The sequence below is a fragment of the Oreochromis aureus genome, linkage group 3 (assembly GCF_013358895.1).
Source record: "Oreochromis aureus strain Israel breed Guangdong linkage group 3, ZZ_aureus, whole genome shotgun sequence".
Lineage (NCBI taxonomy): Eukaryota > Metazoa > Chordata > Actinopteri > Cichliformes > Cichlidae > Oreochromis > Oreochromis aureus.
This window is the reverse complement of record NC_052944.1, coordinates 4,746,377-4,761,246: the sequence shown is the minus strand read 5'-3', so window position 1 is coordinate 4,761,246 and position 14,870 is coordinate 4,746,377. Positions and strand designations below refer to the sequence as shown.

The 14,870-nt window shown below is 40.7% G+C and overlaps 1 protein-coding gene across 1 annotated transcript; it reads right to left on the bottom strand.

Moving 5' to 3' along the window:
* Positions 1-1,629: 1,629 nt before the first annotated feature.
* Positions 1,630-13,355, bottom strand: snapc2 (small nuclear RNA activating complex, polypeptide 2). Its single transcript, XM_031727196.2, has 7 exons — positions 13,048-13,355; positions 10,771-10,944; positions 9,284-9,404; positions 5,205-5,293; positions 4,664-5,111; positions 3,409-3,497; positions 1,630-3,162 (listed from the first exon to the last, which is right to left on the bottom strand). The coding sequence occupies exons 1-7, from the start codon at positions 13,255-13,257 to the stop codon at positions 2,863-2,865; spliced, it is 1,431 nt and encodes a 476-aa protein (XP_031583056.1). The 5' UTR covers positions 13,258-13,355; the 3' UTR covers positions 1,630-2,862.
* Between the last annotated feature and the right edge of the window lie 1,515 nt (positions 13,356-14,870).

Below are 14,870 nucleotides of genomic sequence, written 5' to 3'. Positions count from 1 at the left end.
TTCATATGTTGCCCATGAAAAAAAAGAACCTAACTGTCCTAACTGACTTAGCCAGATGTATACAGGTACTTGACAGCAGATGCGCAGCCCAGAGCTAAATTTGGGTATATAGAGAGACAGCTGTTACAGACAGAATACAATAATATCTCCATCAAACAAATGTTAAGGCAGCTGAAGAAATCTAAACAACTTATTACGAACATTGTGACAAGATGGGAACATTACTAATACACCAACAAATACAAGCTTCTCTTAAACATACAACAAATGTAATTTGGATGCCAGTTGGATCAATATCTACCTACCCATCAGTCATAAATGAGCAGTTTCAGAAATTCTACCGCAATCTTTACACATAATGTTTTTAGGAATCTACAAGTCTGAAGCTTTGCTGGTAAGCACCTCAGACTTTCACAACCACCAGATGAGTCAGTTATTGATGACATACTTGCTTTGGACCCTTGTGCAAAAGGCAACATTTGAAACATTTCAAGATTCACCGAGCTGGGAAAAACTAGATTAACATGGATAAAGGATCTCAAAATGGAAATTCCCAAAGAATTCTGGCAGCTCTGTCTAGAGAATACTCACACACCTTCGTTCTGTATTATACAATGTTTGATACAATTTAAGAGAGTACTTAGTTACATACAAGCAAAAATGTATCCAACTGTGAGTGTAGCATGTGCAAGATGCCATCAGGTTCCAACCACATTAGAGAATATGTTTTGGGAGTGCCCCTTGCTATATGAATTCACAAGAATGTGTAGGTCTTTCATACATATGCAACAGAATAATTTCACCATCGGCCCACATCTCCATCTTTGGGGTCCCTCCCCAAGATGTTATGGTTTCGTCACCACAGCTAAAGGTGATTGCTTTCGCCTCAGTCACGGCTCAAAGGCTTATTCTTCTTCAATGGAAATTAGACAAACCTCCTTCTTTTAACAACTGGCTTAAAGAAATGCTTTCAATGTTACAGCTGAAAAAACTGAGCTACAGCAATTCAATTCAATTTATACAGCGCCAAATCACAACAACAGTCGCCTCAAAGCGCTTTATATTGTAAGGAAAACCCTACAATAATGGAAAAATGGACTCATAAAGTTTTGGCAAACTTAAAATAAAACAAAAAATAAAATTACATAAAATAAGTTGTACTGAAAATAATTTGTGAACATTAAAATATGCTACAACTAAAGATGTATAATATTGTTAGAATCTGTGTTTATGTGCAGGAATGTGTTTTATTTGAATGCTAATCTCAACGCTTTGCTTCACTTTTAGCTCACTATCAAACATGAAATAACTTTGTCTGTGTTGGTCTATGGCATGTCAATAATAGTCCAATTTGAGTAATATATAAAGCGCCTTGAGGCGACTGCTGTTGTGATTTGGTGCTGTATAAATAAAATTGAATTGAATTAATTTACCATGCTGAGCATTGTGTTATGTTTTATGCATACATAAAATTTCCAATTTAACAAGGGTTAGGATTTTGTTGCCTTAACTTGATGATTTTGCATACAGAACTGTTATATCGTGAGTCATACTTCATATGCCATTGTGGCTACATCGTACATCATAATCATGCATTTTATTTTTCTGTTTTATAGTAACAGACACGCGTTTTCAAGAATACAGGTTTATTGAACTTTTTTAACTAACATTTCTCAGACAAGCAATTGTGAGGACAGAATATCCATTGTATTAATTTCATTTGTCATTTTTTATATCATGTTTTTTAAATTTGTGACACTACCATTCAAACCCAGGTCTACTCAATAAAGTTACGTTTCCAACTTCCTGTAATTTTTTTTGTATTCATCAAAATGTGCAGATATTTTACTTACAATGCTTTCCATGGACAGTGCTGAACAGAACTGTTGGTAGGTCAATCATTGGTAACAGTTACCAACGAATGAGCTGCATTTCTATTGCTCTTCCTCCTCCAGGTCCCAGCAGCTGCTGAAATAGGCAGGCACAATGCAGTCAGGTCTGCTGTTCTCCAGTCCCCAAATCCAGACTCCTCCACCCAAACTGCCAGACGTTAGAGGTGTGATTCATCACTCCAGAGAACATGTGTCCACTCCTCTGGAGTCCAGTGCTTTACACCACTGCATGCAAAACATTTCATGTAAGGCTCGGATGCAGCCTTACATGGGTTTCCTGATCAGCCACGGAAACCCGTTCAATGAAGCTGTCTATGTGCTGCTCTCGAGCTAATTTGGAGGCTTTCATTCCCAGACGTTTTCACTTTGTTATACTGACTGACTGTGGAATATTCAGCATTGCACCGGCATCCTCTAACGGTACCACGCTGGAATGTACTGAGCTCATGACAGCGACCCATTCTTTCACAAATGTACTTAGAAGCAGTCTGCAGGCCTGGAGCTTGATCTTCTACAGCTGTGGCCGTGGAAGTGATCAGAACACCTGAATTAAAGGATTTGGGTAGGTGAGGGAATACTCTTGGTAATATAGTTTATTACATTCAGCCATTCTCATAGATGCTAATCTGAAAGTGCTGTTTGGAAGTGTTGTTTAATTATATTAAAAAGCCAAACAGTTATCTGCAGGAAACATTTCAATTTAAAATTAAAAAAAGCTAAATGTCCCAAATGCATTCATTTAATTGTATTAACATAACCAGCTGAAAGAACAGCTTTGCCTGAATGATACAACTTAATAAAGGCAGAAAGTTTGAAATAACGACCCACGTAATTCAAAAAATAAATAAAGAAAATCAATTAGCAAAAACTTAGAGTTTTTTTTACACTTAACATACTGTGATGAGCTGAAAGCTCAGTAATGGGTTTAAAATCACTACAACAATAATAATGTCTAAATAATTATGGATTCCTATCTACGCTTTAACAGTGTCAGCGGCACAATAAAAGGGTTAAGCTGAGGGGGCGTCACATTTGAATAATCTAATTTGCTAAATGTGGTAGAGCTCTGTGTTGATTGGCTGTCGGCTTTGTGTATCTGTGATTCTTTTCCTTCACCGCCTGTGACATTAGTGCTGTCCGTAGTTCCTGTAGGACTCTGATGGTCTTGAGGAACTAGTGCCTTTGACTGAGTACAAAGTTCATCATCCAGTTCTTGAAACCTTCTTCTTGTCATGTTAGAGTCAGCGGGGGCAGAGAGACACTGGTGCATCTGAAACATACAGAGTCCCATCAAAACACTGGAGAAAAAAAGTTCCTATTTTTAGGTTCTGCCAGAAACATAAAAAGCCAAAAACTAACCAGCACAGATCACAAACTCTCCTCGACCTCCAGTGAAAGCCGAGAATGAAATTTATTTCAATCACATTAATTTTATCCTCAAATGAAAAAACAATTTCAGGGCTTTCAAAGCCTGATCGCATGAAGACGATGGCTGTGTGTAAGCAGCAGGTCGTACCTGGATCATATGTTTGTGCAGTTTGTTGCAATCTAGCAGGGGAAGCTCCTCTGGGAGAGACATTAAAAGGTCCAACACGATAGCACTCTCTGGATGACAAAATATATTATTAGCAAATGTAAATTCATCAAGTGAAAGCTACAAACAGACTTTCAGGATCGATCCAATATTTTAAGTATCCGGAGGAACAAGAACACAATCCACGTTTCACAGTTTTTCATTTTTAGTGAAGCTTTGGTCAAAGACAGCACCCAAGACTGTTTTATAATAGTGTAAAAGGAGTTCACAGAGTGTCCGGGGTTATATTTTGTTTCTTCAATTTTTAATTAAAAAAAAGGATCAAACTCCTTCAGTGTCTTTGTTGGTCCCTGAGTTGATGGAGCACAGAGGGAAACAGAGGGATGCTGTTTCAGCATCACCGAAAGGTGTTGCCGGCATAAAATGTAAAATAAGCTTTTATTTAAAAAAATACAATAAAAAAATTCATAGTTTCAACATGTGATAACTTGTTTTGTACTATTATGAACTGAATATATGCTTTAAAAGATCTGCATATCATTGTTTGCTTTTGTGTTTAGATTTTATGAAGTGTCCAAACATTTTAGGGTCAACTGGTGATGACCAAAATGGTTTCCCAGAGCTTGAGGGTTTTGCACACTCACAGGTTGCCTGATGGGAGGGAACGTTGCTGCAGACAGTTACAGTCTGACTGCAATCACTCTCAAAGACACTGTTGAAGGTTGACAAATAACTGCTGTCGACTTGGAGACAGATTACCATCAGCTGGTTGTATTGTGCTTACTTTCCTACACAACAAGAAAGTTGCTGAGCACAAATGAAGTTGTTAAATGTGAACTTCTATATAGACAACAACACTGTTAGCAGACTAAACTCAGTCTTATATTTAGTAAGTATTCCTTGAGTACAGCTTTAGCAACACAAATAACTTTTGATTTGTTTCTCGTGAAGACATCCTGTTGTTCTGAAGACAGAAATGAACATAAACCTTTTTTTTTTTTTTAAACCTCACATGAATATTGCATTTACTCAAAAACATAAAACAGTGACGGGCACCAGTGCAACCCCTCAGCCTTCTGGTAGACACATCTACGGTCTGCATTTGAAAATCCTAGATGACTTCAAACTTAAGTTTTCACACTCAAAAGATATTTTTGGAATGATTTATGAGTGAAATTCTGCATGTTTAGTGTGTTTGTTGCAAAAAGATTCTACCATAATAATCAGCAATGCTTACCCATGGGAGTGAGCTGACAATCCTGACTGGGCTTTTGAATTGTACTTAAGAAGCCATAGATCCTCTCAAAGTCCACTACACACTTGACACCAAACGTCCTGGGACTGTCTTTTGTGGCATATTTGCTGGTCCGACCAAACTTGGCATGAAACGCTGTGGCGGAGACGGACTGTGGGAGAGTAGTGGCTGAGGAGCAGCTGGAAATGGCTGAAGAGGTTGAGGCAACGGTGGATAATACAGAACCAGGGACTGAAGTAAGGGTCGTGGCAGAGCAAGAGACAGGCAAATTAAGGCTGGAAGACAAAGACTCAGAGGTGGAGGTGATAGCGATGGTGGCGGGCTGCGGCTCGGTGGTCTTGATTATTGACCTGCCAAGACTTGGAGATGCTGAAGACTGAGAAGATGGTTGAAGCGGTCCTTTTTCTGGCATCGCTGTCAGAGATGCAGCCTGTAGATATACACAGGGCTTGTCAAACGTTTCAAATGTGGGCGCAGGCTGTTGCTGTGGTAGACAGATTGTGCTGTTTGGCATGCTACATACTTGAGATGGTGCTGGCGGTGTGTTGGATGGCCTTGTGGTTGGTGTTGGAGTCTTGGGTGACTGGACTGCCTTTGTGTACCAATCCTTACCTAGAGAGCAAAATTTTTAATTTTTAGTTGCAATATATTTTTCCACAATAATATGGCAGCAACTATCAATACATGTAATAAGGTGTTACCCCGGGGATCACAAAGGACACACCTACAGTTTGGTTACTCTGGTGTGTATCGGTTGATGTGTTTGTAAACTTGCAGATTTTCCTTGTGATTTGGTTTCTTTTAACACAGAGAAGAGTCTAACTGAACTCCAGCAAACCAAAATTCATCCCTACAAACCATGTGAGAATGTCCACTCTGCTTACTGGTCAGGTGTGTCTGTGGCAGGAGTAACAAAAGTAAATACAGGAAGATGTTGCTGTGTGCTGGACTACTGGAGAACATGGAGAGTTTACATAGAAACTAGCTGTGATTTCTAACCCATACAGACCTTTGCACATTTTTAGTACCTTGAAGAGGGAAATAACTCATTTTTGATGTAAACAGACTAAACACAACAGGTGTGAAAAGACCCAAAGATACAAAAAGGACAACAAACAGGCTGGTGACCACTTTCATGGCTGTGACAGAGTATCAGCTCTATGAGACTTAATTTACAGTAAAAGCCATAGAAAGCAGGCAGGTGTTTGTTTTTGTTTTAAAAAACAAGAGCATATTTATTCCCATTACCATGTTCAGGTGCACAAAATATGGAGCCAGACGGATATTACATTTCACAATATGGGAAGGTGTTATTCCAGCTACATTCTTAAATGGATTCAATTCATTTTTCACCAAAATTCTACAAACAACACTCCATAATGACAAAGTTTGCTTGAAAACTTCAATAAATTTATTTGCTTTTATTGCAAATTTATTAGTTAAAAACCAAAAATACCACATGCACATAAGTATTCACAGCCTTTACCATGACACTCGAAACTGACCTTGGGGCACTGCATTTCCTGTTCCTGTCTACAACTTCATTAGAGTCAAGCCTTGGTAAATTTAATTGATTGGATTAGAAAGACCAGCTCGTAGTTTATGGTGCAGGAGCTGTCTGTGGACCTCCAAGACAGGACTGCACTGAAACACAAATCAAGGGTGCAGACAAACTTCATGAAGGTCCCAGTGAGCACAATGGCCTCCAACAAGTTTGGAAGCACCAGGACTCTTCCTACAGCTGGCTCCCCGGCCAAGGCGTGCGAAGGGCCTTAGTAAGGCAGGTGACCAAGAATCCAATAGATACTCTGGTAACGTTCCAGTGTTGCTCCACAGAGGGAGGAGAACTGAAAAACTATGCTGAAAAACTAGTTCATGCATTTATTACTTCCAGGCTGGACTACTGTAATTCTTTATTATCAGGATGTCCGAAAAACTCGCTGAAAAGCCTTCAGCTAATCCAAAATGCTGCAGCAAGAGTCCTGACAGGGACTAGAAAGAGAGAGCAGATTTCTCCTGTTTTGGCTTCCCTTCATTGGCTTCCTGTTAAATCCAGAATTGAATTCAAAATCCTGCTCCTCACATACAAGGTCTTAAATAATCAGGCCCCATCTTATCTTAATGACCTTGTAGTACCATATCACCCTATTAGAGCACTTCGCTCTTGCTCTGCAGGCTCACTTGTTGTTCCTAGAGTATTTAAAAGTAGAATGGGAGGCAGAGCCTTCAGTTTTCAGGCCCCTCTTCTGTGGAACCAGCTTCCAGTTTGGATTCGGGAGACAGACACTATCTCTACTTTCAAGATTAGGCTTCAAACTTTCCTTTTGCTAAAGCATATAGTTAGGGCTGGACCAGGTGACCCTGAATCCTCCCTTAGTTATGCTGCAATAGACGTGAGGCTGCTGGGGATTCCCATGATGCATTGAGTTTTTCCTTCCAGTCACCTTTCTCACTCACTATGTGTTAATAGACCTCTCTGCATCGAATCATATCTGTTATTAATCTCTGTCTCTCTTCCACAGCATGTCTTTATCCTGTTTTCCTTCTCTCACCCCAACCAATCACAGCAGATGGCCCCGCCCCTCCCTGAGCCTGGTTCTGCCGGAGGTTTCTTCCTGTTAAAGGGAGTTTTTCCTTCCCACTGTCGCCAAAGTGCTTGCTCATAGGGGTCATATGATTGTTGGGTTTTCTCTGTATTTATTATTGTGCTATCTACTGTACAATATAAAGCGCCTTGAGGCGACTTTTGTTGTGATTTGGCGCTATATAAATAAAATTGAATTGAATTGAATTGAATAGAACATTCCACAACGACAACCACTTCTGCATTATTCGACCAATCAGACCTGTATGGTCGATTGGACAGATTAAAGTGAATCCTCAGTAAAACCGAATGATGCTTGCCTGGAATTTGCCAAAACAGATCTGAAAGGCTCTTACACCATTCTTGTCTGATGAAACAAAGACTGAACCCTCTGGCCTCGTCTGACTCTCTTCCACAGCGTCTTGTGTCATGTCTACCATCCCTCACCCCCAACTAGTTGCGGCAGATGGCAGCCTGAGCCCGGCTTTGCTGGGGCTTTATTCCGGTTAAAAAGTAGGTGCTCCCCATCCAACCTGATGGAGTTCGAGAGGTTCTGTAAGTAGAATTGAACAAACTGCCAAAAATAGGTGTGCAAAGCCTATGGTGTCAAAAACACTTGAGGATGTGATTGCTGCATATTTTGCTTCAACAAAATATTGAGCAAAAGCTGTGAATACTTATACACATGATATATTTTGTAATAATTTCTATCAAACTTATCACTTTGTCATTATGGGGTGTTAGGTGTAGAATTTCTGCTATGAAAAATGAATTTAATCCATTTTGGCCTTAACATTGTAACATGACAAATTGTGGTCCAAGTGAATACTTTACAGATGCACCGTGAACCTTTAAGGGGAATGGTTTTCTTGTTTGTCAACCATTTAACACTGACCTATGAAACACTCATAGGTCAGAAAAATATAGAAATAAATCAGTGTAGCACCTAGATAAATACTGGCAGGGCCTCCTAGCAGATGCACCTATGGTAAGAATCTCTGTCTCTCTTCCACAGCATGTCTTTATCCTGTCTTCTTTCTCTCAGCAGATGGCCCCGCCCCTCCCTGAGCCTGGTTCTGCCGGAGGTTTCTTCCTGTTAAAAGGGAGTTTTTCCTTCCCACTGTCACCAAAGTGCTTGCTCATAGGGGGTCATATGATTGTTGGGTTTTTCTCTGTATGTTTTATTGTAGGGTCTACCTTACAATATAAAGCACCTTGAGGTGACCATTGTTGTGATTTGGTGCTGTATAAATAAAACTGAAATGAATTGAATTCCAAAATCCAAAATGCCTTATTCTCAACTTATTGCGTTTAAAAGATTTTCAGAAAACTTGACCTCTGACCCCTGACCTTGGGGCCGAGGTCACTGATATCTTAGGTAGATATACCTATGGTATCAATTTGAAACTCCTACATCACTTCGTTCTCGAGTTACCGCATACACAAACTTCAGTGTTGGCCGCCCTCATTCCATCCAGTGTGATAAAAACACAAGATCAGCCTTTTATGGCTGATTTATCATGAAACCATGAAAGAACCAGTTTCAAATTATAGGCCCTTTGTTACTAGCAGCCTGTCACGTAAAAAAAATGTTAACTGAGAAAGATAACACAATTTGACAGGACAAAAAAAAATATATATTTTTGCACCAACAATGTGACTCAGAAAGACCCATTAGCCAAAAAACCTGGTGTTTATCAGCATACTGTGCAGTGTGCGCTTAGAAAACACTCAGTAAACTGAACAAGTAGTAGCAGGTCTAAAAAACTATCTTGAGCAGATGAACAGTATCTGAAAGTCAAAAACAAGAAATCCAACAAAGACCTGACACAGGACCTGGGAGAGACAACTGATCCATTTACCGCTTACCAAACTTTTATCAGAAATGGTCTCAATACAAGGGTGGCTACCATTAAAAATAAATAGGAGCAGGCTCTCATTTCTGGCAGCTACCACGTTGCCTCATTATCCTGAATACATGATGCTGAGAGGTGGTTGGAGGAGCTACAGGTTTGTACCTTGCACTGGCACCGGCATTGGCCTCAAAGGGATGGTACGACCATCTGTGGGTGGTCTGTGCACCTGGGGAGGGTCACCATTTCTGAGAGTGCAAGGCTCTGTAGAGGACACTATCAGCATCTGAAAACACAGAGAGAAGCAGAATGTGGGAGAACAACACTGATTCAACCGTGTTTTTAACTACACAAATGTAACTATCGCAGGAATTTTAAAAGCAAAAAACAGAAAACTTTAGTTTAATTTTCATGCAGCAGAGAATTCTTCCTTGCAAATTAAGACGAGCGGCAGGTGCACATTACTGATTTGTCTTTTTTGAAAAAGCTATATTCATTTTTATATCAGCCAAGCTCATATAGTCATAAGAGCCATGTATTTTCTGAGGTGGTACTCATCGTAAAAAGTTTGAGAACCACTGCTCTAGCTTATCTCGATGAACACCAAGGTGTTCCCAGACTAGCTGAGATATACAGTCTCTCCAGCATGTCCTGGGTCTGCCCTGGAACTCCTTCTGGTGGGACATACCTGGTACGCCTCACCCAAGAGGCGCCCAGGAAGCATCTGTGTTAGATGCCTGTACCACCTTTACTGGCTTCTTTCGATGTGGAGGACTAGCAGCTCTGCTCTGAGCCCTGAGAATACTCCAAGGGACACGGTCGAATTCCTTCTGCAAGTTCACAAAAGACATGTAGACTGGTTGGGCATTGGCACCCACCCCATGCACCCTCAAATAAGATTTGGAAAGTATTGGGAAAAATGATCTGATATACAATATACTTTAAAAAACTTAGTTTTGCCTGTTTGTTTATGAGTCTTTTTCAATTATGAGATTGTCAGTGGGTCTTTGGGTATAAATAACAGTCTCCACCACTTCCCCCCCCTTTGTTGGAGACAGCACAAAGCAAAGATGACAATCAGCACAAGGAGACGTTTCACCAATTACCACAGCAATTCAACTTGAGAAACATGAACAGATAGAAAAGAAGGCTGCAGCTTGACTTGTTACCTGTTGAAGTTCAGTTTTGGCTGTTGGGCTGGGATCTCCTTGGCTATGTCACTGAGTAGCTTAGCCTTAGCGTTAGCATCCTGTCTGTGCAGGCGTTTTGCAAAGAACTGAAGTTCTGTTAGCAGTATAATGGAGTCTTTTTTCTGTCCTGGATGTAGTTTGCACTTCATCATCATGCTCTTGTCCTTTTGTTCGATAAAAATAAAAGTTCAGTCTGTATCCATGCTGTAGACTGCGCCACTGTTTTTCTCCTCAGGCACACAAACTGACTGTACGCAAGTGCAAGTAGACCAATAAGTGGACTCAACAGGCAAGCAGAATAACAATCCCAATGAATTAAAATACTTGGTCTCGTTTCCTCTCTACTGATAACAGATCTATCCTGAAGTATGACTGATGGACCTGCCTGCTGTTGTGTGAAGGATTTGTTATTTACTTAAATTATCACAAAAATACAGTTGAACTAAAGTTTAAAATGCCTACCTGAGAGAAAGCAGTGGAAATAGTTTGCTCAAGGGTTCCCACTAAAGAAGAAGCCATGTATGTCCACTCTTCAATGGGTTTTCTGACATTCCTCTCCTCCCTCCTTTGCTTTTTCAGCTTCAACCTGGCATTTAAGAGCACTTTGTTCTTCAGAAGTTCAACCACAGACTGGATCTGAAGGAGGGAAAAGACAGTCCGTGTCTTTATGCACAGTCAGCACACACAGGATAAACAAAAATTTAAAAATATAAAGTCAGTACAAAAAGTAAGGAATCTTGTGTTTGATTATTTTTTGTTGTAACAACATTTGGCAATAAATCTCATGCTCTTTAGTCTCCTTAAATGCTGTCACCTTTCTAAGGAAAATGGATTTGCAGCATGGTTACGTTGATGGAACTTGCCAAATCTTCTCTACCAATGACAAACAACTTATTCTGACAAGATGCTGACAATCAGGTCTCTGTGAGCATGATCAAAGTATGCCACGCTGACTGACCCACACCATAGGGCAACTTTAAGCTGGTGTTGTTGGTCCTAGATCTCCAAATTGAAGACCAAGTTCGACATAATGGGAGATGTCAGCACTAGGGATGGGTACCGGTGTCATTATGGCACCAGTTCTGACATAAACGGTAGTAACCAGACCGAAAAGCAGCGCACATTTCGGTGCTTTATTTTGGTGGGGTTTTTTTTTACTGAGATGTCATACACTTTGGATTCTAGCCAATCATTTTACCTTTGCGAGCGTAGTAGCCGGGCCCAGGTACGTATGTTCTTTTAGAGCAGAGCTACAGATTAAAAATGCCCAAGGCGAAGCGGTCAAAGTCTGGCTGTACTTCACAGCAAAAGATGCAAACTCAGCAGCCTGCAACAAGTGCTTTAAGCTGATACTGTGATACTGTCAAAGGAGGTAACTCCTCGAATCTGATGAAACACCTGGCGACGCATAGCGTTTTTTTAAAAGCCGAGAAATGCGCCGTGTTTGATAGCTTGCTGCAAGACATCACACCGAGCACATCTACTGCGGGTGTGGTGCCTGTTATTGGACCCGGAGTTAGCAACATCCCCCAAGAACCCGAAGAGGAGAGTCCTGGCCCCTAGCCCTGTCAGCGTTGCAGAAATGATGAGGATGATGATGGCAGCAGCAGCCGTTCTCCTCTGCGTGAGCAGCTTAATGTTGTTCGCGTGTAATTTACGTTGAGTAGGCTAACCACGTTATTAAATTAATGCATGTAAGGTGAACTAGCAAACACCGTCGTAGTTACATGCGGCTGTCTTCTTGTTTGATGGCAGATACTCCCTTCACCCTGGCCAAAAAGGCTAAAATGACCAAAGAAAAAGTGGGAAACAGCTAAACATGAGAGGCTTTTGGACAAAGTTTGTGTTTTTTCCATTGTTTAAGCACTGCTTCCAGCCAAGAGTGATACCATATATGTCCTATAGCTGCAGAAAAGGCTAACATTGTTATCTTTTTACAAAAAAACAGCTAAACATGAGAGGTTTTTGGACAAAGTGTGTGTTCTTCATTCTTTAAGCACCGGCACTGTTTCAAAAGTACCAGTTTGGTACTAGTATTGGATAAAACCTAAACGATACCCATCCCTAGTCAGCACTTAGGAACCATCGGCGGTCTTCTACAGATTTGCAGGATGATATGACACTCTAATCTGGCATAGACGGCACACGGCCAATCTCTGGCCTCATAGGGCTGCCATGACTGCCCTTTACTGTTTGCACTGGCATTGACAACATGTGCACTGGAACCTGAACATGTGGAGGAATATCATCTTTGGTGAGGAGTCCAGATTCTGTCTATGGCAGTCTGGATACACGGAGGACGCTATGCTGCTTGCTGCACCAATAGTGTGACAGCTTTTAGCTTTTGGTGAAGGCACTGTGTGATGGTGTGGGATGTCATCTTTCTCACTGGAAATCCAAAGTTTGTCATTACTGGGGGCACTTATGTCCAGTTTCTTCAGACTTTAATCATCCAATCCAATAAATGACACTAAATTTGAGCTGTTTAGCATTGGCACCGATCTGACAAGTTTTTCCTGGGCACAAATACACGTTCCTTACAATGTGGCACCATTTAAGGGGAAATATACAGATCCAAGATTTATTAACAAGAAGGACTGTTAAAACAAACTAATAACCACTCAAACACATACTTCCTTACTTTCTGTTTATATAAATTAAGGCTGTATGCGACAGACTCTAAGTATTGTTTAGACTTAAGCAGCAACGAAAAGCTTCGTTTCTGGATGTGGGCCGTACCTCTGAAAGGGACCGAGTAGGCAGGTATTTTCTCAGGAAGGCATAGTCAATGTCTGTTTTTCCTCCGGCGGCCCTGCCGTTCAGTCTGTTAAGGGCAACAAGAAGTTTCTTCTTTTCGTCTCGATGCCACCTGCATTTACCAGAACGTTCTGGCTCAGCGTTCAGTCTGTCAGACCATTTTGTCCGAGTAACGCGAGGACGCGGCTTCATGTTCGCCTGAGTTAAAACGAAATGAACTTTAAAATTCAACACAGGCTCGTGACACTCACATATGCACTCTGATAAAACGTATTGAGCTCAAAGCAGGAAAACCCAGTGCGCATGCCTTCTGCTCCAAAACTTCCGATAATACATTTTCAGAATAAAAGTTGTATATTTCAACTTGTTACAAATAATTTGTTGTTCAGTGTGCATTAAACTTAAATTGCATGTTTTTGGTCATACAATTAAAGAAAAAGCGTTTCTAATGACCCAGGCTCATGATTTTTTTATTAGATGTGATAATAAAAAATAAACAAACAAACAAACAAACTGTATGTCACATCAATATTATACATTAAAACAACAAAACTTTCTTAAGCGCCACAGGTTTGAAATGTGATATGAAAGCATTTAGATCCCTTGCTCTCTCTCTCTCTCTCTCTCTCTCTCACACACACACACACACACACACACACACACACACACACACACACTTTAAATAAAAACATTTTGTTTTTAGTTGGTTTTCATTTTATTTTGAAGGTCGTACTGTTTCCGGGTAACTTCAGCGCTGACCTTCTCCGAGGTAACACAGCATACAAATATGAACAAAGCAAAGGCTTCGTGAAATTCTGATCGCCTGCCAAAAGGTGAAAAAGATGATTGCGGGAATTTAAGCTGTTATACATGACCTGTTGACCTAAATCTGTCAGAAATAGGCCAGTCATATCTGTCACGAACAATTTCAAGTATTTAAAGGCCGAAAAGAGCATTCCTATCACTAGGTAGCTGCTGCAGTCAGTTTTGGGTAAAATTTATATATCCTTTATTTATCCGGGTAGAAAGTGTAATTCGCATTAAAAAATTTGTTTTTCAAAAAACATCTTCCCCAAGAGGGAAGCAGAAATTGTGACAAATATAACACATCACAGTTTTAGAAACTTATTTGAAATGACCAGAAAGGACTGGATTGATGACAAAATGGGTACAACTACGCAGAGTCATAAGGATACTTCAGAAACAGGTCATTACTTAAAAAAAAACTTAAAAATTAGATGTGAAAAAAAAACAACATAAAAACGGAAATCACATTTTGGCACAACACCAGAATTGAAGATCTTGAAGATGTTGTTCTATGAAACAATGATTAATTTCTAACAAAGCTACTTATTATACCAGACTGACCGTTATTATGAACAACAGAAATACTCGTACAAAGAAAGAAAGAACAGTAATAAGTTTGTTACCATTTGTTAACATTCGTGTTGCTCACAATGAATCAATCATGCGCTGTAGGTCAGCAGTCAGCACGTCACCTGGACCTGCCATGCCCGCGCTGGAGGTCAGGACCTGCCTAGGCAGCGCGCTAGGCAGGTCCAGGCAGTGTGGATGGCATTGGAGCCATCCACACTGCCTGCGGCTTCCATGTCACCATCGGTTCAACCGCCTCCCTTTGCTTTGATTACTGTTTTGTACACTCTTGGCATTCTCTCCATGAGCTTCATGAGGTCGTCACCTGAAAAAGGAGTTCCCAGAGATGCTGAGCACTTGTTGGTCCTTTCACCTGCAGAACCGCTGCTCCTCCAGTTGAGCCAGTTGAGGTGGTTCGGGCACTGACAACG

Excerpts from the sequence above, each read along its gene's own strand:
- snapc2 (XM_031727196.2), bottom strand. The coding sequence starts at position 13,257 with ATGAAGCCGCGTCCTCGCGTTACTCGGACAAAATGGTCTGACAGACTG. Across the intron at positions 10,945-13,047 it reads CTACTCGGTCCCTTTCAGAG|ATCCAGTCTGTGGTTGAACT; the intron begins GTACGGCCCACA and ends TCCCTCCTTCAG. Across the intron at positions 5,112-5,204 it reads CACCGCCAGCACCATCTCAA|GCTGCATCTCTGACAGCGAT; the intron begins GTATGTAGCATG and ends GTATATCTACAG.